Consider the following 25,514-nt stretch of genomic DNA (forward strand, 5'->3'; position numbering starts at 1 on the left):
TCTTTCACTATTCGGTAAGTTTCAATGAGGCCGCCCCTCATCCTTCTAAACTCTAGCGGGTTCAGTAGGTATGTTGCAAAGCCTACTTGAAGCGTCGTTGAAAATCTGTCACTGCGAATGTGCGCGATTTTGGCGCTGTTTAGAGGGGGGCGGGTTTAAAACGCAATTTTCTCTAGGCTGTTCCAATCGAAGATGTTCAGCCTAGTTAATTATTAACGAAAAATCGCTGGAAGATCCCGTCGTAAAAGCTATTATTAGTTTTAAAGGCCTTGTATAATAGTTCTGGTAGTTTAAAAATCTATCTCTAAACCCGCGACCACCGGCAACCAGCAGGGTCTCATACAGGGGACAACAGAAGGTAAACTATTTATTTTTACATTAAAAAGGGCTTCTTAAGATCCCTTTATACAAAGTTTAATGTTGCGAGTAGCTCACTTTGGGCCCATTATATCCCGCAGTATTTTTCTGGGCATTTGAGGCACAAATCCACCGCAATGTGAACGTTCTAAACCAGCGCGTTCACAGGATCCCACTAGAAAGCTGATTTAAATTGATTTTAAGTTACAGCAATTGAACACTAAATTCCTTCTATTTGGCCTATAAATTAATGTAAATGAGATTTAAAAATCATGTTTTATTGTGAATTATTTATGAATATTATTTGGACACTTAGGCTAGTTAAAAATGTTAATCATTTATTAAGAAATGGATAGATGTTTAGATCTAGTAATTGAAGTTTGAAATTAGCTACACTTGGGTAACTAACTAATTATATGCTTTAATTTCAGGTCATCCAAGTAAGATTATTTTATATTTGTTTCAGAATGGTTTAATCTAGGATAACTGAAAATTTCATTCTGTTCTCTTATTTTTTAAGAAGGTTATGGGCTTTTGACTGCACATGATCACAGCGTTTTTGTTATGTCCATAGAAAATCAATAGGGAACAAGATGCTAATTTCCGAGTATGAAAATGGCCATAACTTTTTTAATACTTGAGATATGAAAGTGAATTAGGTGTCAAATTAAACTTCTTTTTATGCTTTGTTTGATGGGATAAATTACAGACTTGATTTTTTAAATCTCAAAATTTTGTAACGTTGCTAGGTTCAGGCATAGTGTCGTCAAACACTTATCATATGTTAACCCAATCATTCCTGGGTTATTGGGTGCTATCCATCCCTAATGTTTGCTCAGGAGGCAGTAGAAGGCCAATAAAATTGATGAGACTGAAGCAATTTATCATGCCGGTAGGGAAAATGTAGTTAATTTATTTCCCTGAAGAACATTAGCAAATATAATTAATTTGTACAGAAAATTGCCAATTTCAATGTCGTTGGTGTCAATGGTGGATTTTGGACAGAACAGGACTTTTTGGACAGGACCTCTTGCATGCTGTCCCAGCGGACTATTTCTGTATACTTTGCTAATAGTGGATTGCGCTTAGGTATGGCAAAACAATTCTGAACTACCTGCAAAAAAAAATGTCACTGTGCATTTGAACATGAGACAATAAAGTACCATTGACCATTGTAACTTTTCCACTTCTTTGGTGAAATTTGAACAGATATCTCTAGTATTGGTTTTGGGATACTAATGCCGAAACCTCGAGATGAAGTTTATCGTTATACGCACAGGTACGATGAGGTACAAGTACAATATAAATCTTGCTTGCAGCAGTATCACAGGCACATAGACTCAGATAAATACACAAACACAATTTGTACATAAATTACACTCAACATTCGAAAAAGAAAGCAGAGTCGAAAAAACAAGATATGAGTGCAAACATGCAATTAGAAAAAAACACAAAGTACAGGCACCTCGCATTTTACACAAGTGTTACGTTCCTAAAAAGCAGCGTGTATTTAAAAAAACCGTAAATTAAATTAATCAGACGCAAATTTGAATGCGTTATTTCAAACATACATTAAATTAGGTTTAAGGGGCTGTCCCACTTGGGCGACCTAATTGGCGAGTTTAGAAGAGTTTGAAAAAATGACATATTGAAGGCCTCCTTTGACTATGTTGAAGACCAGCTTCGACCTCCTTCGACGATGTTGAAGACTAGCTACGACTAGCTACGACTAATTTTGGGAAAATTCGACACCGAATCGTGGAGAGTGAAGACAACTTCCTTCAATCTCCTTTGACCTCCCTTCGACCTCCCTTCAACTATGATGAAGACTATCTACAACTACCTTCGACTACCTTCGACTACCCTCGATTACCTACGACTAAAATGCCGATCTACTACGACTAAACCAACGAGTAAAAAAAGTATCGATTTTTCCCATGGCGGCCTTTTTTTACTTGCGGGCATTTTTTAACATATTGAAAAAAATGCGCGACCTGCCTGAGGCCTTGAGTACGCGGAGACTGCTCTCGAGCATGAAGGAGAGTTACGAAGACCTCCTACGACCTCATGTCGACCATGCTGTGAGTATGAGTCGAGGGCAAACTCGCCAGAACTTGCGGATTAGGTCGCCCAAGTGGGACAGGCCCTTTAAGTATTAATAATACGTGCGTTATTTAAAAAATGCACAACTCTACACACGTAAAATGTGAGGTGCCTTTAGTTATCTACAGGTTTGCTGTATCCATTCAAGTTGGACTTAAAGTCTGGAGTAACTCAGTGGGTCAGGCAACATCTCTGGAGGAAAAAGGATGGGTGATGTTTTTGGCCAGGGCCCTTCTTCATACTGACAATAGAGGGGGAAGGAAATGAAGGTAAGATAAGGCAGAACAAAACAGGACTGCCAAGAGATGATCAAGGAAGGATGGAGCCCATAAAGGTCCATTCATGGCTGGGAAGAGGTGATAACAAAGAGATACAAGGATGCAAACAATGGAACTAGTGGGATGACTAGGGTGGGAAAGAGGGGAAGGGAGGGAATGCAAGGGTCACAAAGTTAGACAAATCAGTATTCATACCGAAGATAGACACAAAAAGCTGGAGTAACTCAGCAGGTCAGGCAGTATCTCTGGAGAGAAGGATTGGGTAACGTTTCGGGTCGAGACCCTTCTTCATACCGTTCGGTTTTAAACTGCCCAAGTGAAATATGAGATGCTTTTCCTCCAATTGGCATGTGGCCAATTGTACTCATTAATGGAGACAAATTTCAAAAGTAGAATTTCATAAGCATTACTGTACCTGGTTTTGGTGTACACAAGGGCAGCACGGTGGCACAGCAGTAGAGTTACTGCCTTACAGCACCAGAGACCCGGTTTTGATCCTGACTACGGGGGCTGTCTATGCGGAGTTTGTACGTTCTCCCCATGACCTGTGGAGACCGGTTGCTACGATTTCCTCCCACACTCCAAAGACACACAGGTTTGTAGAATTGGCTTGGTAAAATTGTAAATTGTCTCTAGAGTGGGTAGGGTAGAGTTAGTGTGCGGGGTTGCCGGTCGGCACCGACACGGTGGGCCGAAGGGCCTGTTTCTGTGCCGTATTTCTAAACTAAAATAAACAACTGTAGTGGAATTTCTGCCTGACACGTTGGAAAACAATAACTTGCTTACCTTGCGGATTCCTCTTCCCAAGTCCTCTCCATAACTCGTTCCCAGAATTTCAAATTCCACGTTTGGATTTCCACCGTCATCTTTAAATTGCAGAAAGCCTGTCATTCCATTGACTCCACCCTGGGGGAAAGCCACAATTTTTAGACGTGTATCTCCATAACTTCCAAACAACAATGACCTAAATCAATGCATTGCTGAGCCCAATATGAATTCCAAAGCTGGGAGTTTCCCAATTGCTTTTCATCACAAGTTACATTCAATTTCCCAAACTGGGAGATGGTTCACGATTTTCAACTTTCATCACACTATTAGCATTTGAGACCCACCGACTGACCTTTTGTGCACTTAAGATAGACACAAAAAGATGGAGTAACTCAGCTGGTCAGGCAGCAGCTCTAGAGAAAAGGAATAGGTGATGTTTCGTATCGAGATCTGTTTCAGACTGAGAGTCAGGGGAGAGGAAAAGGAGAGACATGAATCTTCCAGCATTCTCCCCATCGTCCCGACCACAATCAATCTTACAGACGTGAGATTGCGGCAATTTACAGACTCCAATTAACCTACACACCTGCATGTCTGTGGGATGTGGAAGGAAACCGGAGCACTCAGCGAAAACCCATAGAGTCACAGGGAGAACATACAGTACAAATTCTACACAGACATCACCCTTGGTCAGGATCGAACCCGGGTCTCTGGCACTGTGAAGCAGCAGCTCTACCACTGCGCCACCCAACATCTTTTGTTTACTAACCCTTCTACAGATGAAAATGTTTACTGATAATTTAGTCGACTGATGCCCCTGTCCCACTTAGGAAACCTGAACGGAAACCTCTGGAGACTTTGCGCCCCACCCAAGGTTTCCGTGTGGTTCCCGGAGGTTGCAGGTGGTTGCCGGAGGTTGCAAGTAGTGAAAGCAGGTAGAGAGACTGTCATAAATCTCCAGGAACCGCATGGAAACCTTGGGTGGGGCGCAAAGTCTCCAGAAGCTTCCGTTCAGGTTTCCTAAGTGGGACAGGGGCATAAGTCTTTTCCTTGATTATAAGTATGGATATTGTACAGAGCAAAACCTAATTAGAGTCCTAGAGTCACACAGCACAGAACCAGGTCCTTTGGCCAAACTTGCCCATGTAGGCCAAGATGTCTCATCTGCGTTAGTCCCATTTGCCTGCATATGGCCCATATCCCAAACCTTAGACTTGCATTACTACATATTCTTAACCGACATTTCATTACGATCTATCGTCAAGTGTTGAGGCCACAATGCTGTACCTTCTTGATGGTCTCTAACATGGAGCGTCCACCTTGCCAAGGCTTTGAGTTCTTCCTGATGCACGTCAAACTGGCCATACTGTGCCACTTCCGGTCCTCCAGCTTCTTGTGAAAGGCATGAGCCAGTAGAATAATGGTGTCATAGATGTAGAGGTTGGTAATCTGTGTGGGAACAAGACTCAGGGTTAATGGTTTTGTGATTGATACCCATCCCTTATCACAGAATAATAGTTATATAATGTAGAAACAGGCCCTTTTGCCCTACTTGCCCTTGCTGACTATCATTTACACTGGTCCCATCTCCTTATGTTTGGTCTATACCCCCATAAACCTATCCTATCCATGTACCTCTCCAAATGTTTCCTAAATGTAATGATAGTGCCTGCCTCAACTTCCCGCTCCGGCAGCTCGTCCCATACACTACCACCCTTAGTGTGAAAAAAGTGCCCCTCAGGTTCCTATTAAATCGTTCCCCCTTCACCTTACACCTACATCCTCTGGTTCTCCATTCCCCACTCTGTGCAAAAGACTGTGCCTTTTCCCTATCTATTCCATCCTAGCCACTTAAAATGACAATAACAGCTCCAGCAATTGCACCACTCTGCTGCCCCACATAGATATAATATGTTGAATGTAATTTAGGGGCATTCTGCATTTTGAATGCAATCATGGAAGGTGAATAGCCATAGTCATTTCCCCAAGGCATTGGAGTCTATACTAGAGGACATAGTTGTAAGGTGAGGAGTAGAAAGATTTAAAAGGTCCCCGAGAAACTACTTATTCTTACAGAGGGTGGTAGGTACATGGAACGAGCTACCAGACAATGATCGGCATGAACATCTCTACATTTGAATTCTGAGAAATCTCATTCCCTTTTGTCTCTGAATGCTGGAGCAACAAGGAAATGCAAACAATCTACAGGAGGAACTCAGCGTTTCGAGCAGCATCTGTGGAGGGAAGAGAACGAAGGGATGTCCTGCATTGAGCCTCAGAGGAAATGGACGCACTTGTAAATGGTAATTGGACGTAATTAATATCAGATCCTCTTGAATCACACCGATCAATACAACATTTTCTTTATTACTGATGACAGAAGCGAGTCAGTTAATCATTTCTTTCCATATATTTAAAACTTTATTGCCCAAAAGATTGTATCTTGAGTCCAGAACTAGTAGGTTTGCATCGATTTTATAATGGAAGCATTGGTATTAAATTAGATCGAAACTGTGATACTTTGGCATGCAGTACGCGCTGCACTGCTGTAGATAACTGGGCAAAGTGCATGTTGATGGGATTTATATAGATGGATTCTACAGGGAAATAGAGGATGGAGGGACCTGTTTCTGTGCTCTATGACTCTACACCTACAAGAAGGACGGGCAGTGAATAGTCAACAGTATTATTATCATTGTATCAAATGGGAGGATGGAAACAAAGGGTATAGATGCGGCTTGTCAGAATGCTTCCTGGAGTAGCTAAAAGAAGAGGTGGGGAAAACCAGGATCGGTTTCTCTGGAATATCAGAGGTTGAGGGGCGACCTGATGTATATTTATAATATTATGAGAGGCATGGATAGGGTACACCTTTTTTCCTGGGTGCAAATGTTAAAGACTTGAGGGCTTAGCTTTAAGGCAAGAAGGGAAAAGTTGAAAGGAGATGCGCGGGGCAGGTTTTTCATACAGAAGGTGATGGGTGCCTGGAATGCACTGCCACGAGTGGGGGAGTAGGCACATGTGATGGCAGCATTGGATAGATGTTTAGATAGGCACATGTATATGCAGGGAATGGTGATATATGGATCATGTACAAGCAGAGGAGGTTAGTATAACTTGGCATCAGGTCCGGCTCAGACATTGTGGATCAAAGGTGGAGGAAATGTTCCTGTGCTGTATTGTTCTATGTTCTATGTTATAGACAATAATAGAACAATAGGTGCAAGAGTAGGCCATTTGGCCCTACCGCCATTCACTGTGATCATGGCTGATCATCCACACTCAGTACCCCCAATCCTGCCTTCTCCCCATATCCCCTAATTCCGCTATCTTTAAGAGCTCTGTCCAACACTCTCTTGAAAGCATACAGAGAATTTGCCTACACTGAGGCAGAGAATTCCACAGATTCACAACCCTACGTGTGAAAAGGTTTTTCTTCATCTCCATTCTAAATGGCTTATCCCTTATTCTTAAACTGTGGCCCTTGGTTCTGGACTCTCCCAATATTGGAAAAATGTTTCCTGCGTCTAGCATCTGAAAACATTATATGGTGGCTGTCACATGCTTAGAGGAAAGAGGTGATGTTGAAACTGTGGTTCCATTGAGTTTTCACTAATTTATGTCTGACATTCACGATCTTATGGCAGTGGCGATCCAGGATCGATCCTGACTACATGCGTTAGAAACATAGAAACATAGAAAATAGGTGCAGGAGGAGGTCATTCGACCCTTCACGCCAGCACCGCCATTCATTGTGATCATGGCCAATCATCCCCACTCAATAACCCGTGCCTGCCTTCTCCCCATATCCCTTGATTCCACTAGCCCCTAGAGCTCTATCGAACTCCGTTGTCTGTATGGAGTTTGTACGTTCTCCCTGGGACCACATGGATTGTCTCTGGGACCACATGAATAAATGACTCTGTTAAGTGGTAAAAAAAATGTCCATTGTGTTGGATAGTGTTAGTGTACAGGGTGATCGCTGGTCAGTGTGGACTCAGTGGGCCGAGGGGGCTTGTTTCCTCGCAGTGTCTCTAAAGTCTAAAATAAAGTCTATTGTAACAGTGCAGAAGGCCATAGATGAAAGGATCGGTGTTTGTTGTAGTCATTGTTGCAGATAACGGGACAAAGTGCATGTTGATGGGATTCATAAAGATGGATTCTACAGGGAAACTGTGGATGGAAGGGCCTGGTTCTGTGCTGTGTTTGACAGGCAGTGATTAGTCAACAATACTATTATCATTGATTCAAATGATAGAATGAAAACAAAATGGACCATAGAATGAGCCGTTCTAATCTTTCTTTGAGGCATTATTATCTGAGATTCACAGTGGTAAAGGAATAAAGGTGAGTTTCAATAAGTTTATGATGCATGAAATTTACAACAGGAAAATGTTTAAAGTAATAAAATAGGCTCTTTTGAACAAATATAATTCAACATAATTATCTTGCAATCTCATTATAGCGGAACATGAGTACCGGAATATTATTTTTGGAATGAATGACACATTTAAGTTTATGGCTGTGCTGTAATGGCTTAGGTAACAACGAACAATTATATAAAGACATTAATGGTGTACACAGGGCACTTCACAAGGATATTGAATAACGTGGAATCAAACAAGAGATGATCAAATTCTAGATTCTAGTATCATGTGATAACCTAGAGGTCATAGAGTCAATGAGTCAGCATGGAAACAGGCCCTTCGGCCTAACTTGCCCATACTGACCAACATGTCTCATCTACACTAGTCCCACCTGCCTGCCTTTGGCCCATATCCCTTGAAACCTAAGATAGACACAAAGTGCTGCAGTGCCTCAACCGGTCAGGCAGCATCTCTGGAGAAAATGAGGAGGTGATGTTTCAGGTCGAGACCCTTCTTCAGGCCCTCTAAACCAATCCTATCCATGTACATGACTAAATGTTTTTTAAAAAGTTGCGATAGTCTCTGCCTCTACTACCTCCTCCGGCAGCTCGTTGCTTCCACCCACCACCCATTTGTGTAAAAAGCTTACCCCTCATATTCTTGTTAAATCTTTCCTACCTCAACTTAAACATGCCCTCTGGCTCTCGATTCCCCTACTCAGGGCAAGAGACTCTGTGCGTTTACCCGATCTAGTTTGCTCATGACTTTGTATACCTCTATCCTTAATCCTCCTGCACTCCAAAGAATAAAACCCTAGCCTGCTCAACCTCTCCATACAGCTCAGTGCCCTCAAGTCCTGGCAACATCCTCGTAAATCTTCTCTAATACCCTTTCCAGCACGACATCTTTCCTATAACCTGGTGCCTAATACTGAACACAATACTCTAAATGTGGCCTCACCAATGTCTTTTATAACTGCAACATGATCACCCAACTTCTTTACTCCATTTGAACTGAAGAAGGCTAAAAGTCAAAGGCATTTGCAAAGATAAGGTGAAGCTTGGACGTCTGGGCCGCATGATGAAAGGCTGGACTTGGAAAGGATATTTCCAGTAATAAGAGAGTCTAGGACCAGAGGCCACAGCCTCAGAATAAAAGAACGTACTTTCGGAATAAATAATTTCTTTAGCCAGAGGGTGGTGAATCTGTGGAATTCATTGCCACATATGGTTGTGGAGGCCATGTTATTGGGTATTTTTAAAACACAGAGTGATAGATTCTTGATTAGTAAGGGTATCAAAGGTAACGGGGAGAAGGCAGGAGGATGGGGTTGAGAGGGAAAAATAGATTGGTCATGATTGAATGGCAGAGTCGACGTCAAGGGTTGATTGGCCTAATTCTGTGGTCTGGTGGCCTTTATGAGTCTATGCTCGCTCTAAAGGCAGTCCCATTCCCCCACAATGTCTATGAGGAACATGATGCCAAGATCCGCTCTTAGCCTGCACATCACTCCTTTCCCTGCATATTCCATGTGTTTATCTCCTAAATGCCTGTATCTTATCTATCTCAACCACCACCCCTGGCAGTGCATTCCAGGCTCTCGAGACTCTGTGTAAAATCTGCACATCTCCTTTAAACTCCTCTTAAAGTTATGCCCTCTAGTATTTGATTTTTCAATCCTGGGAAAAAAGTTCTGACTGCCTACCCTATTTATGCCTCATAATTTTATATACTTCCAACAGCATTTCCTACAACTTCCGACATTCCAGGGAAAACAATCCAAGTTTGTCATACCTCTCCCTGTAGCTAATAATGCCTAATTCAGGAATTATTCTAGTAAACCTCTATTATGCCATTTCCAAAGCTTGTAATGGAGTGAACAGAACTGCACTCAATACGCTAAATGACTTTCTATACTGAGGCTCATGCAATGTTTTTAGTTTAGAGATACTGCATGGAAACAGGCTCCTTGGCCCACCGAGTCCGAGTCGACCAGCAACCCCCACACACTAACACTATCCTACACACACTAGGGACAATTTACAATTATACCAAGCCAATTTGCCTACAAACGTCTTTCGATTGTGGGAGGAAACCGGAGATCCCGGAGAAAACCCACGGAAGTCCTGGGGAAAACCATCAAACTCTGTGCAGACAGCACCCATAGTCAGGATCGAATCCGGGACTCCGGCGTTGTTAGGTAGCAACTCTACGCTGCACCAGCATGCCGCATATCAGCGCTTTGTCAGTAATAAACAACCATATCTCTCAGAGGTCACGCAATGTTGATGAAATTTGAGGCTCCGTTGATACAAACTCTTAATTAATTGACTACTCCATATACACCCTGCAGAATTACCAGTACACCCTGATGAGAAGCACAGGAGGGATTGTTCACTCAGGTATAGTGGTCTAACCTTTCCCCATGTAACATTAGCAGGTGGCTGCCTTATCAAATAAATGCTGTCAGATTGAATTTCACAGGAGAGTCAATAACTACATCCATCCACCTGGCTAAGATTAATTGGAAGTGCCGCAACTGACAAAGCATCGAGGTGTCATGAATCTAATTAACTACCCTGCTGTTTAATACTCCCTCTTTTTAAAACATGGATTTGCATGCTTCATCTGTTCATAATGGAAATAACCAACATCATATTAATGTCATTTGGTGCAGTGTTTAAAGGTTCTGCTTAATCTAGATTAGCTTTAGTTTAGAGATACAGCATGGAAACATGCCCTTCGGCCCCGAGTCCACGCCAACCAATCATCACCCGTTCACTAGTTCTATCCTACACACCAGGGACAATTTACTGAGGAAAATTAAGCTGCAAACCTGCACTTGTTTGGAATGTGGGGGGGGGGGGTAACTGGAGAAAACTCGCGTGGTCCCAGGGAGAATGTATAAATTCCATCCGCAGTTAGAATCAAATCTGGCGCTGTAAGGCAGAAAATCCACTGCTGTGCTACTGTGAGTCTCGGTTTGATAAACATCTCTGTAATGTTTGATCTTTTTACGGCATACATTGTTAACATTTCCGGCAATCTGTGATGATGCTGTGCCTTTCAACTCCTGACTTATTTCTTAATCAAGGTTCCAGACCAAAATCCAGAAGCAATTTATGGGTTAATCACCCATTAATAAAGAGCACAATACTTTGTGTCATTAGTCCATGCTTGTAAAATAAGATATCTGAGGGTGGCCCAGTGCGCAGCTGCTAGAAGTGCTGCCTCACAGCACCAGACTCGGGTTCGATCCTGACCTCAGGTGCTGTCCTTGTGTGGGGTTGTACGTTCTCCATGTGACCACGTGGGCTTTCTCCAGGTACAGAAGTATAGAAGTTGGGATGTAATGTTAAAATTGTACAAGGCATTGGTGAGGCCAATTTTGGAGTATGGTGTACAATTTTGGTCGCTTAATTATAGGAAGGATGTCAACAAAATAGAGAGAGTACAGAGGAGATTTACTAGAATGTTGCCTGGGTTTCAGCAACTAAGTTACAGAGAAAGGTTGAACAAGTTAGGGCTTTATTCTTTGGAGAGCAGAAGGTTAAGGGGGACTTGATAGAGGTCTTTAAAATGATGAGAGGGATAGACAGAGTTGACGTTGGTAAGCTTTTCCCACTGAGAGTAGGGAAGATTCAAACAAGGGGACATGATTTGAGAATTAAGGGACAGAAGTTTAGGGGTAACATGAGGGGGAACTTTTCTTTACTCAGAGAGTGGTGGCTGTGTGGAATGAGCTTCCAGTGAAGGTGGTGGAGGCAGGTTCGATTTTATCATTTAAAAATAAATTGGATAGTTATATGGACGGGAAAGGAATGAAGGGTTATGGTCTGAGCGCAGGTAGATGGGACTAGGGGAGAATACGTGTTCGGCACGGACTAGAAGGGTCGAGATGGCCTGTTTCCGTGCTGTAATTGTTATATGGTTATATGGTTATATGGTACACTGGTTTCCTCCCACATCCCAAAGGCATGCAGGTTTATAGGTTAACTGGCCTGTGTTAAATTATCCCTAGAGTGCAAGGAGTGGGTGAGAAAGTGGAATAACATAGAACCAGTGTGAACGATGTAATCAATGATCGGTGGTCGATGTAGACGCAGTGGGCCGAAGGGCCTGTTTTCATGCTGGATCACTAACTAGACTTCAGAGATACAGAGCCGAAACAGGTTCTTTATACATGAGTTTGCACAGATCTACAATCACCCTGTAAACTTGCACTATCTTACACACTAGGGACAATTTACAATTTAACCAAAGCCAAATATCCAACAAACCTATACGTCTCTGGAGTGTGGGAGGAAACCTGGACCTGAAAAAAACAACGTTCTCAGGGAGAACATACAAACTCTGTACAGAGAGCACCCTTGGTCAGGATCGAACCTGGGTCCCTGGCGCTGTAAGGCAGTAACTCCTGCATGGTTTGTACATTCTCCCTTTGACCGCATGGGTTTTCTCTGTGTCTCGGGTTTACTCCCACACTCCAAAGACAGGTTTGTAGGTTAATTGGCATCAGTAAATTGTAACTTGTAACTTGTCCCTCATGTGCAGGATAGTGCTCGTGTATGGGGTTATAGCTGGTCAGCGTGGACTCGGTTGGCAAAAAGGCCTGTTTCCACGTTGTGTCTGTAAAGTAATGTCTAAAGTAATGTGGGATTATTGACATCCACAATAAAGCAACAGACATCTTCACATCAACACGTCAAACATTATAAGGCACTCTGAATAATGAGCTGAAATAATCCTACCTCCATTTTCTGCTTGTAAGGATCTTTGGGGTCGCACAGTAATGGAGAGATTCTGTGCTTACCACGGAAACAAGTTTGAGTGCCATTTAAAACATAGGGAAAGGTCTGTCGAATGATCGTCAACCTGCCAATCGACCGTCTCACCAGTTCCTCAACATCAGCATCACTCATTTCCTGCGAAAGATGAAAAACAAAAGCCCTTTTGTAAGCCCAGATGGCAATGGAGCACAAAACTCTTCAGGTGGAACAAACTGTTGAACAAATATCTTCTTAAAGGAAGGTCCTAGTTGACCCAAGTTGATCATCATGGCCATGCAACCTATCATATCCCAATAAAATAATAAAATGATAAAATAAAAAATACTTTATTGATCCCCTCAGGGAAATTCAGATGTCCAGAAGCTCCCAACCAACAAACCCACAGATTCAAAACGAACGCAGATGGAAAATACATAGAATACACTGTGGACACTACCTGAGAGCAATAAATACTTAAAAAGACCAATAATTAACAATTAAAAATTAAAAATTGCAAGAATGCATCCCCCAACAGCCTAGCGGTCCGTTATGGTCTTTTATGGAAGCCCCCAATCTTTCCGTTCATCAGCCCAGAAGACTACTGATGGAAATGATGGACTGGACATCAGAGGACAAAGGTTTCATGCAGAGAAGATTTACGAGGATGTTACCATGTGGGACTTAGCTATACGGAGAAGTTGAGCAGCCTAGGACTCTATTCCTTGGAGCGCAGGAGGATGAGGCGTGATCTTTTATAGGTGTACAGAATCATGAGAACAATAGGTGGGTTAAATGCACAAGAGTCTTTTGCCCAGAGTAGGGGAAGCGAGAACCAGAGGACATAGGTTTAAAGTGAGGAGGGAAAGATTTATTTCTGTTTTCTTTCAGATGAACCAGAGAACTGACATCTTCTCATCCAGCAATGATGGCTGTGTCGGTGCTGAATTAATCCAAGCCGTAAAATGATGTGCAGACACCGGCTGCAGCTAACGTGGGCGGCAAGGTGGTGCAGCGGCAGAGATGCTGCCTTACAGCGCCAGAGACCCTCATTTGATCCCGACTGAGGCTGCTCTCTGTACGGAGTTTGTACGTTCTTTCTGTGATCGTGTTGGTTTTCTCCGGTGCTCCGGTTTCCTCCCACACTCCAGAGCCATACAGGTTGGTAGTTTAATTGGCTTCAGTAAAAATTGTAAATTGTCCATTGTGTGTAGGATAGTGTTAGTGTATGGGGTGATCGCTGGTCAGCATGGGCTCAGCAAATAGCTTGTTTCCATGCAGTATTTCTACACTAAACTAAACCAAACTAAACGTCAGATCAGAATTTGAGTTGGTACTACACCAGCAATTACTTGCTCATCCTTTACCCCGCAGTGTTACCTTAGAGCTCGATTAATGGGTGATGGCCGCCTCCCTAGTTTAACCTAGAATTGAAAGGGCCTTATAATGGCTTTCATCTTCCCCGTGAGTGGTAAATAATAACATGATTGCCAAGGAGTAGACGTGGACTGAGTGAACCAGGGAAAGTGGTGCACTTTAGAAAAATTGATTCCGTTTAGGACAAAATAGACCGGTGTAATGGGCTAAAGGGTCACTTTATCAGCTCTGGGAGATTGGGTTTCAGTCCAGTCTGAACTGATGGGAATAAGACGAGGAGCAATCGCTGGTGCATGGGATTGAGTACCGTACGAATTGGAAAACCTCGAATGTAATCATGTATTGTCTATCCACTGGTAGACAAAAATGCTAGAGAAACTCAGTGGGTGAGGCTGCATCCATGGAGTGAAGGAAATAGGCAACGTTTCGGGTCAAAACCCTTCTTCAGACTGACTATCCACCGACTGGTTAGCATGTAACTAAAGATTTTCGATGTCCCTCGGTACATGTGACAATAAACTAAACTCAAAATGTCTCAAGCTCCAAACATTAAGTGTAAGAAGGAACTGCAGATGCTGGTTTAAACTGAAAATAGACACAAAAAGCTGGGAACTCAGCGGGACAGGCAGCATCTCTGGAGAGAAGGAATGGGTTCTCTCCAGAGATGCTTCCTGTCCCGCTGAGTTACTACTGCTTTTTGTGTCTATCTGCAGATGCTGGAAGATAGACACAAAATGTTGATAACTCACACAGGTCAGGCAACATCTGTCAAGAAAATGTTTCAAGTTAAGTCATAAGAAGGGTCCCATCCCAAAAGATCACCCATTTCTTCCCTCCACAGATGCTACCTGTCTGTTGAGTTACTCCAGCATTTTGTGGTTGTATTCGGTGCAAACCAGCATCTGCAGTTCATTCCTATACATGATTACAATTAAGCCGTCCACAGTGTACAGATACAGGATAAAGGGAATAACGTTTAGTGCAAGAAAATAAAGTCCAATTAAAGATAGTCCTAGGGTCTTCAATGAGGTGGATGGTAGATCAGGGCTGCTCTCTAGTTGGTGATAGGACGGTTCAGTTTATGATAGTAACTGGGAAGAAACTATCCCTGAATCTGGAGGTATGCATTTTCACACCTCTGCAATTCGTGGCTGATAGGAGAGGAGAGAAGAGGGAGTGGCTGGAGTGAGATTGGTCCTTGATTATGCTGGTGGCCTTGCTGATGCAGCCTGAAGTGTGGATGGAAGGGAGGTTGCTTTGAATGATTTAATGTTGCCGTTTAATGGAAGGGTGGCCGAGGACCATTCTCGGCATTGACATTCTGCCGGTGGATTAATCTTTACTCAGAATGAAAATGCTGTCGTTAATGGCATATTGTGAGGTGGATACATTTACTGAAATGAACATGATCTAAAGTCAGTGTGAGACCATTGCGTATGTGCCATTAGGTTCCGTGGACAAAGCACTTAAAAAATCCCGCACAGAATATTTTGGCTTGAAATCATGCTGTGTGATTTTAAGAAATGTTCCATTTGAATGAAATACTTCCTTGCAATTTGAAATAAGGTATTCACATTTAAACAAGCCTTTCATTAATAACGTCCGCTCACACAGCTTGAGTTCAGCTCAGTTTTATTGTGTGTCGAGTGAACCAGTACCTTATAAAGTGCAGTTCTTACATTAAGGATTGACAGTGTTCGTGGTGTTCGTGGGAACAATGTCACAGTCATTAATTTCCCCTTTTCATAAAGCCATATTTCCTATCTGATACCATGGGAAAAACTAAACCAGTCTTGCATTTATTTGGGTCTTTTTTAGGTGCAGATTGACAAATTCTTGATTAGTAAGGGTGCCAGGGGTTATGGGGGTAAGACAGGAGAATAGGGATGAGAGGGGTAGATGGATCCACCATGATTGAATGGCGGAGTAGACGCGATGGGCCAAATGGCCTAACTGCTCCTATAACTTATGAACTTATGAGCTTGTCTCCCACCAATGCAAGAGGAAACCATGATCTTATTAGAATGACTAATCAAGATGACAGACCTTCCCACCCAATCGTTAATTAATATTATCAGTTTCTATTTGTTTATTCTATGCTCTTCTTCCGCATTCAGTTAAAGCAGGGAATTCACACAAAGGGTGGTGGGTGTATGGAACGAGCTGCCAAGGAGGCAATTGAGGCAGGTACTATCACAACACTTATTCATAGAGTCATACAGCATGGAAACAGACCCTTCGGCCCAACTTGCCCACACCTACCAACATGTCCCATCTACACTAGTCCCACCTGCCTGCATTTGGCCATTAAAAGACATTTGGACAGGTAGATGGATTAGAAATGTTTCGAAGGATGTGGGCAGGTAGGTGGGACTAGTGGAGACGGGGCATCTTGGTTGTCGTAGGCAAGTTGGGCCGAAGGGCCTGTTTCCGTGCGTTATGACCCTATGACTATTAAACGGTGCCATTGTGACCTTCTACTGAAGAACTGAACAGTTGTTGAGATTCGGGCCATCCCTCATCTGGTATACAATGCAATGAGAATGATCTCGGGAAGGATATATTGGTTGTAGGGACTGGCCACATCAGAATGTTAACCAGGCTTTTACCATGGATTAGAGAGATTACTTAAACATAGAACATAGAACAGTGGTGCATAAGAACAGCCGTTTTTCCCCCACCATGTCTGTGGCGAACATGATGACAAGACCAACTATTATCTAGCTGTGCATGACCCATATCCTTCCATTCCCTGCATATCCACGCCTATGCAAAAGTCTTTTAACTGCCTCTAATTTATCTGCTTCCACCATCACTCCCAGAAAAAAAACCTGGCTTGAATTTCCTGTGATATGAAATATTGAGTGATAACTTAACTAAGGTCATAACTCGTTCAAAGGGAATTGATGTGGTGGTGACGAGTATGAAGGGAGGTGGAGTTACTAAAGAGCTTGTCCACAATCTCATGAGAAAGACAGGCAAAGAGGCTGAATAGCTGACTCCTGCAGCATAAAGTAGCTGACCTGGATTTCATAGTCATCTAAAGTTTAGAGATTAGAGATACAACATGGAAACAGGCCCTTCAGCCCACTAAGTCCACGCCAGCCAGCGATTACCAGTACACTTGTTTTACTCTACACATTGGGGGCAATTTACAGAAGCCAATTAACTTGCAAACCTGCACTTCTTTGGAATGTGGGAGGTAGCAGGAGCACCTGGAGAAAACCTATGCAGTCACAGGGAGAAGCTACAAACTCCGTACATACAGCACCCGTAGTCAGGATCAAACCCAGGTCTTTGGTGCTGTAAGGCAGCAACTTTACCGCTGCACCACTGTGCTGCCCAGTGTTGCACTTTCCTTCGGTGGAAGAAATCATTGTGCATAGTCTTGACAGACGTCTTATACAGATAGATAGCACAGCAGTACGGCAGGTAGTGAGCTGCTAAACAGCTCCAGCAATGCGCGTTCATTCTGACCTCAGGTGCTGGGATCACATATTATCTACATGTCCATGGGGATTTCTGGCAGTGCTGTTGTTTCCTCCCACACACCAAAGTCATGTTGGTAGGTAAGTCGGGCCTTGCATAGCTGAGTGGCAGGAGAATCAGCAGAGTGATGCAAGAGAGAATACATAGCAACATGTACGTGTGCTCAAAGAGTTCGAATAGATTTGACTGGCTGTATGGGTCCTTCTCTGTTGTAAGGAAATACAGGTAGAGTGGAAAGAAAATGGCGAAAGGGGGCAAAGTTTAACGGAGATGAGCGGGCAAGTTTTTCACACAGAGAATGGCGAGTGCTTGGAGCGCGCTGCCGGATATGGCAGTTGAGACAGATACGATAGTGGCATTTTGGATAGTCATATGGATGTGCAGGAAATGGAGGGATATGGACTATCTGCAGGCAGATAATTGTTGGTCTCAGCATCATTTTCAGCAAAGGCATTGTGGGCTGAAGGGTCCGTGCTGTGGTGTTCTATGTTCCAATAATAGAAATAGTGCAATGGAAGGCCTTGATAGATTGGATGTGGCGAAGAGGTTTCCACTAGTGGGAGAGTCTTAGTCTAAATCTAAGCCATAGCCTCAGAACAAAAGGATGTACCTTTAGAAAGGAAATGGCTCATTCTTAGTCACGTGTGTGACCAAAAAGATGAAAAATTGTGGAATACATTTCTTCTGAAAGCATTACAAGTATGTTGTTTTGTACTGTATATATGGCCCATACTTTTTTTGATTTATCTAGTGAAATTTTTATATGTTACTAGACCAAGTGGGACCCGTTGGGCCCCGTTTCCCCAACGTAATAATCCACCACTCACCCGCTCCCCCCAACGCAACCCGTTTCCACCACTCACCCGTTCTCCCAACGTAACCTGTTCTCCCAATGCAATATTCCACCACTCACCCATAACCCCGATGGGAGGCCTGGTCCCCCAATGTAACCCATTCCCCAATGTAAGACTCCACCACTCCCCTGCTTCCCCCAGCACTGGAATTCCAATTGCACTTCCCCTGTCTCCCCCAGCACTTTCAATTCCAATTCCATTTTCCCTGGCCCCTCCCCCTCCTGTTCAATCACTTGCTGCCAGGACCATGACTAAGTGTTCTATGATGGCAACATTGTTGCAAATGTCGGGTGGAGGACTGTGAGATCCCATTGTGACATCATATCTGCAACTGCCAGCACTGAAGTGTTGAAGTGATTATCAAAGTGGATTTAGTAAACTTAAAAATATGATAACATGTGAAATATAACATCAATCTGAATGAAACTTGACACAAACAACTACAGGTCAATGTTGAGTAAGGTGATGCAAACATTTCTGCGCTATTGTGTACCATTTTGGCGTAGTTCCTTGAGATCGCACGCATGCAGACAGAGACGTCCAAACAAGACGAGATTTTCTGTAATATATAGATGCTGACAATATTTGTTTAGGGTCAGTTCTAAAATATGACTGGTCACGTGTGGGATGTCACACAGAAGCATTATACAAACTCTGTGAATTTAAAAAAAACTAGAATGTTCATCTCTTTAGTAGACACACATCATAGAACTGTAGGTAGGAAATAGCAATGAATAAGATTAATCTCTTACAATAATTTTTTAATGTATTACTTTGTGATGGCATCTGGTCACTTGTGTGACATTTATTTCACTTTCCAAAGAATGGGCCAGATAAGGATTGAATTCTTTTAGTCAAAGGGTGATGAATCTGTGCTGACAATATTTGAATTCATTTATATATGTGCTGACAATATTTGTTTAGGGGGTCAGTTCTAAAATATAACTGGTCATGTGTGGGATGTCACACAGAAGCATTATACAAACTCTGTGAATTAAAAAAAAACTAGAATGTTTCACAAAAGGCTGTGGAAGCCAAGATAATTGGGTATTTTTTAAGGTGGAGATTGTTAGATTCTTGATTAGTGCGGGTGTCAGGGGTTATGGGGAGAAGTCGGGAGAATGGGGCTGAGAGGGAAAGATAGATCAGCCATGATTGAATGGCGGAGTAGACCTGATGGGCCGAATGGCCTAATTTTGTTCCAAGAACCTCTGAACTTGAGAATAAATAATGTTCTCTCTTTCACCTCTGCGCTTCACCACAAGATGTTTTCTGTCCGTCAGAGTTACTGGGGACAGAAACAACATCTGGAGGAATAATCAGACAGCTCCCTGTGGAAGCTTATAGTCTGATACAAGTACATTTACACCATGATTCACTTTATGTTTCTGTCAGTGCATATTAATGAACATCTCAAATCTATTGGCCTGGCGGGAGTTCTTTGTTTCTTTTTGGGATGTTTACATTTATTTTTAAATTTGCTCAGTTTTAGCCAGATGGCTGGAAAAGGTGGATGCAGAGTGGATTTACGAGGACGTTGCCAAGAATCAAGGGTCTGAGCTACGGGAAGAGGTTGAGCAGGCGAGGACTTTATTCCTTCGACGCAGGAGGATGAGTATTAACATCAGATAGGTGTATAAAATCATGAGAGCAATAGATTGTATAAATGCAGAGTCTTTAACCCCGAGTAGAGGAATCAAGAACCAGAGGACATAAGTTTAAGGAGGGGGGGATAGATTTAATAGGAAGCTGAGGGGCAACATTTTTGCTCAGAGGGTGGTGGGTATATGGAACGAGATGCCGGAAGAGGTAGGTGGAGCAGGTACTATCACATCTTTATTCGTACAATTCAACAGGTTCAGGGATAGGATAGGTTGAGTGGGATATGGGCCAAACTCACACTGGTGGGACTAGTGCATGTATATTGGCGTTGGCACGTTCTGCTGGCTGACCTGTCTCCACACTGTATGTCTATGACTCTATCCCTATATGGAAGGAGTGCTCCTGAACAGATCCCGGTGGCTTTTGGCAAACGCACACAATTGCCCATGGTGAATCAACTCAGTCAGCTGTGGAAACACACACTCGCCCACTTTGCTCAGTAAATGGTGGGAGTAGAAAAAAGTGGGATGTATCAACTCTTAAATATCAGTGCAGTCGAAATTTAATCTTTTAGACTTTAGAGATACAACATGGAAACAGGCCCTTCGGCCCACCGATCTGCACCAACCAGCAATCACCACAACAATAGCACTGTCCTACACACTGGGGACAATGTATCAGACCCAATTGACCAACAAACTTGTACGTCTTTGGAGGATGGGAGGAAACCAGAGCGCCCATGCAGTCACTGGGAGAATGTACAAACTCTGTATAGACCCCACCTATAGTTAGGATCGAACCCGGGCCTCTGGCGCTGTAAGGGATCAACTCTACCGCTGCGCCATGGTGCCATCTTGGACTCTTAGATTCATACAACATGGAAACAGGCCCTTCATACCAACTCGTCTAGACCAATGAAGATGCACGATCTACAGCCTGTCTACGTTTGGCCCATTTCCCACTAAATCTTTCTTATAATAATAATAATAATAATAATAATAATAATAATAAGTTTATTTATATAGCACATTTATAGTCAATTTTCATTGACCCCAAAGTGCTTTACATAATTTAAAAATCAGTTCCATACAAAGCATAAAGTTGGGTTAACAAAATAATAAAATGCATAAACAGGACACAACATGTAACATAAACATCCACCACAGTATTCATCACTGTGGTGGAAGTCACAAAAAATTTTGGCCGTCCTCCTCCATTTCCCCCACCCCGTGGACAAGACCAGAGTCCCGAGTCCAGTCCATGATGCTGTCCAAATGTTTCTTAAATGTTGTGACAATATCTGCCTCAACTACCTCCTCTCGCAGCTCGTTCCATACACTCACTACCCTTCATGTGAAAATGTTGCCCCTTGGGTTCCCCTCTCAACATAAGGCGCCTCTGCCTACAGCCTGTCCGTTTTTTCGATCTTTTTAAAATTTAAGTTTGTCTAAATAGTTTTGTTTGGGGATTCTTTAGTTTTTCTATGTGGGGGAGGGGCAAGGAGGAAACCACTTCCCAGTCACATCCTGGCGAGGATGCGACTATTTTTCCGAGTCGCGTCCTTGCCCCCCCCCTCGCGGCCTACCACTGGATCGGAGTGGCCTTTCCTACTGGAGACTAGGAACCGGCCCAGAGCTTCGGCAGCGGCAGCGTGGCGCTGGATTCACCGCAGAGTGGGCGATGCCTTCCTGGATCGCCGTTTGAAGCTCCAGAGCATTGGGCCCGCTGCTCCAACAGGGTTATGTTCACGGAGCTCCCAGAGCGGGCGACGCTGACCAGGGGACGTCGGGTGTTACGGATTCCGGTGGGAAGTGGCCGTTTCGGAGGTCCAAGCCGCTGAGGTTGACATTGGAGTGCCAACATGTTCTGACATTGGAGTGCCAACAATCCGGCGAGCGGGCCTGAGTTGCGGGCTGCCCGTAGCGGTGACTACGGAGGGCTCCGGAGGCCACGACCATGGGCGAACATCAGAGGAAGATGACTGACTTTGGTGCCTTCCCTCACAGTGGGAAACGTTTGATTCTGCTGTGTGGGGATGTTTTATGTTGGACTCTATCGTGTGTTGTGTTCTTTATTTTATTGTATGGCTGTATGGTGAACACATTTCACTGTGCCAACTGGTACATGCGACAAATAAATGTATATTGTAACTTGTATCTTGCATCAACCTCTACCTATAGCTCATGTTCTCCTCCTGGCAACACCCATGTAAATCTTCTCTGCACTCTTTCCAGCTTAACCAAATCTTTCCTACTGCAGAGTGACCAAAACTGAACACAATAATCAACCCGAAACGTCACCTATTCCTTCTCTCCAGAGATGCTGCCTGGCCCACTTTTTGTGTCTATCTTCGGTTTAAACCAGCATCTGCAGTTCCTTCTTACACAATGCTTCAAATTTGTATGAAGGTACTGCAGATGCTGGTTTAAACCGAAGATAGACACAAAAAACTGGAGTAACTCAACGAGTCAGGTAGTATCTCTAGAGAAAAGGAATAGGTGTCGTTTCGGATTGAGAACCTTCTTCAGACTGAGAGTCAGGGGAAAGGGAAATGAGAGATATAGACGATGAAATAGAGGTGTATAGAACAATTGAATGAAAGATATGTGACAATGAAAAAAGTAGCAATGAGTAAAAAGTAACAAAAGTAACAAAAGTAACAAGTAAAACTATCAAGTAACAATGTATCAAAAGTAACAATGTAGAGCCCAGAATGGTTCCTTGTTGGCTGTGGGCGAGGTGATAATGAGTTATGCAGACAATTATGATGACTAGGGTGGGAGAGGGACGAAGGGAGAGGGGATGCAAGGCTTATTTGAAGTTAGAGAAATCAATAAATTATACTGTTGGATTGTAAGCTGCCCAAGTGAAATATGAGCAGCTGTTCCTCCAATTTGTGTTTGGCGCCACTCTGACAATGAAGGAGGCCCAGGACAGAAAGGTCAGAATGGGAATGGGAATGGGAGTTGAAATGTTTGGCAACTGGGATATCACGTAGGGCAAGGTGGACTGATCAAAGCTTTTCAGCAAAAAGATCACCCAGTCTACGCTTGGTCTCGCTGACATACGTGGAATAATGGATACAGTAGATGAGGTTGGAGGAGGCGCAAGTGAACATCTGCCTACCCGGATTGTCAGGGTCCTTGCACAGAGTCGAGAGAAGAGGTATAAGGGCAGGTGTTGCATCTCTTGCGGTTGCAGAGGAAGGTTAGAGTGGTTTGGGTGGGAAAGGACGAGTTAACCAGGGAGTTGCGAAGGGAACGGTCTTCGCGGAAAGCAGAAAGGGATGGAGATGGGAAGATGTGACTAGTGATGGGATCATGTTGGAGGTGGCAAAAATGTTGTATGCGATGTTGATGGGGCGAAAGTTGAGGACTAGAGGGACTCTGTCCCTGTTGCAACTGGGGGGAAGGGGCAGCATGAGCGGAGCTGTGGGGTCCCAAGGAGACACGTGTGAGGGCAAATATTGAATTGTGCTTAAAAAAAAAGACTGGCTACACTAAATTGTGGATGCAGGCATTGTTTAGACTGTTGTTTGTAGTTTTCACAGAAATACCTCAACAACTCTGTGGAAATATGTAAGTGAATTCAGGCTCACTGACTTCTGGAGCAGCAGTGACAGTAAGGTCACAGGTTTCTTCCCTCCTGTGAGTGGCTGCCACTCAAACAGCAGTGAACTGAATCACTGTGCAGTGCAACCATTTTATCTTTAATGAAACCAGTCAGAAAGGTCAGGCAAAGTACTTAACCAGCAAAAGCCTGCCTCCTAAATTTAGGGCAGCCATTCTAATAAGGAGAGGCACAGCGGCACAAGGGTAGAGTTGCTGCCTCACAGTGTCAGGGACCCAGGATTGAGCCTGATTGCAGATGCTGTCTGCACATAGTCACAGGGAGAACGTACAAACTATGTTGGGTTTTCGCCGGTTGCTCCGGTTTCCTCCCACTTTCCATTGATGTGCAGCTTTGTCGGTTAACTGGCTTTTGTAAATTGTCCCTAATCATAGAGTCATAGAGTGATACAGTGAGGACAAAGGCCTCGGCCCTTCGGCCCAACTTGTGCACACCAGCCAACATGTCCCATCTGCCTGCGATTAGTCCATATTTCTCCAAACTTGCCCTAATGTGTAGGATAGGACTGGTGTACGGCGACCAGTGGCCTGTTTCCATGCTCTATCTCTAAACTAAACTAAAGTAATCATTAAATGAGAGTTGACGAACCTTGAACTCTGCGCTTGTATTTAAAAAGGCGATGATATACCCACCTTTCTCCCACCCCTTCCGATTAATAAACTAGATGGTGCCGGACACAGAGGAATGAGATGAATCAAAGACAACATGTGTATTAACATAGAACATTGAATAGTACAACACATGAACAGGCCATTTGGCTCACAAGGTCTGTGCCGAACATGAATGAATGAGTGAGTGAATGAATGAATGAATGCGAAGACTATCTTTTATCTACCTGCATATAACCCAGATCCATTCATTCCCTGCATGTCCATATGCTATTCCAAACGTTTCTAACATCTATCTAAAAAAATACCATGGATGAACCTGTAGATCGTTTGACATGTAAAATCTACAGGCCACAATTAGCAATCGCTAACCTTAGCTTTTAGCTTAGGTTATTTTTGTCAAGTGTGCCGAGGTACAGTGAAAAGCTTTTGCGTTGTGTGCAATCCTGTCAGCAAAAACATGATTACAATCAAGCTATCAACAGTGCAGAGATACAGGTTAATAAAGGGAATAACATTCAGCTTATTACAGCCAAAGCCAGGTTATATTCTATAACAGCAGGCTGAAATGATCCCATGGAAACTTTCTTGCAAGTTCATAACAAATTTGTTTTTTTATTTCCACAGCCGACCATAAAAAAAATGACAGTTTCTCTTTAAAACGAACGGCAACTAACAAAAGCTTTACAACAGCAGAAGCCAGGCGACAAAAAGTTTTGCCAAGGAACCTAGGTATGAATGGGATGGAGGTACACTGCTGCGACACATTCAGTAGACTCACAAAAGGGGAGCTGTATCTCAAACTAGAAATCCTCCAGCTAGTTCTCGCAGGCTTGGGGGCAGACTAGGCGATTGCAGCAGGGTAGCTCTGTCAGTCATCTTGCGCCAGGATTGTACGAAATAACCCTCTTTCTATTTATATTCGTGAGATTCGATGGTGGAGCTCTTTGACTGCACGAGTTAACAGGAATTTTAAAGCAAAGCAACGAGGGATCGTGGAGACTCTTTACATATTCATGGTTTCCCGGACGGAAAACTAATTATAATATCTCTCGCTACTTGGCAAAAACTTTGGTGGAATCTGGCTTCGCTTCTGCCCGCATTTGAACAATTACCTCATTTATGAAGATCCAGTGACAGTCAAAAGCGACGAGATTGGAGTCGACGACCTGTGAAGTGGAACAACAAAAAAAGATCATGCCGTCACTCGGAGAATCAATCCATACAAATGGCATTTAATGCACTCAGTCAGGGGTACGAGGGTAGCAGGGATGTCTCAGTATTTTGCAGCTCCTACAAATCTTTAACCTTCTTT

General features: G+C 43.3%; 1 protein-coding gene across 2 annotated transcripts in view; it reads right to left on the reverse strand.

Moving 5' to 3' along the window:
* grid2 (glutamate receptor, ionotropic, delta 2) overlaps positions 1 to 25,514 on the reverse strand; it is a 938,309-nt gene that overhangs the window by 231,387 nt on the left and 681,408 nt on the right. For both annotated transcript variants that reach the window (XM_055641544.1, XM_055641535.1), the window contains exons 5-8: positions 25,315 to 25,368; positions 12,625 to 12,798; positions 4,794 to 4,955; positions 3,525 to 3,644 (exon numbers count right to left, since the gene is read on the reverse strand). In XM_055641544.1, the coding sequence (XP_055497519.1) occupies positions 3,525 to 3,644; positions 4,794 to 4,955; positions 12,625 to 12,798; positions 25,315 to 25,368 (510 nt within the window). The remainder of the gene's footprint in view (positions 1 to 3,524; positions 3,645 to 4,793; positions 4,956 to 12,624; positions 12,799 to 25,314; positions 25,369 to 25,514) is intronic.

The sequence above is a fragment of the Leucoraja erinacea genome, chromosome 1 (assembly GCF_028641065.1).
Source record: "Leucoraja erinacea ecotype New England chromosome 1, Leri_hhj_1, whole genome shotgun sequence".
NCBI lineage: Eukaryota > Metazoa > Chordata > Chondrichthyes > Rajiformes > Rajidae > Leucoraja > Leucoraja erinaceus.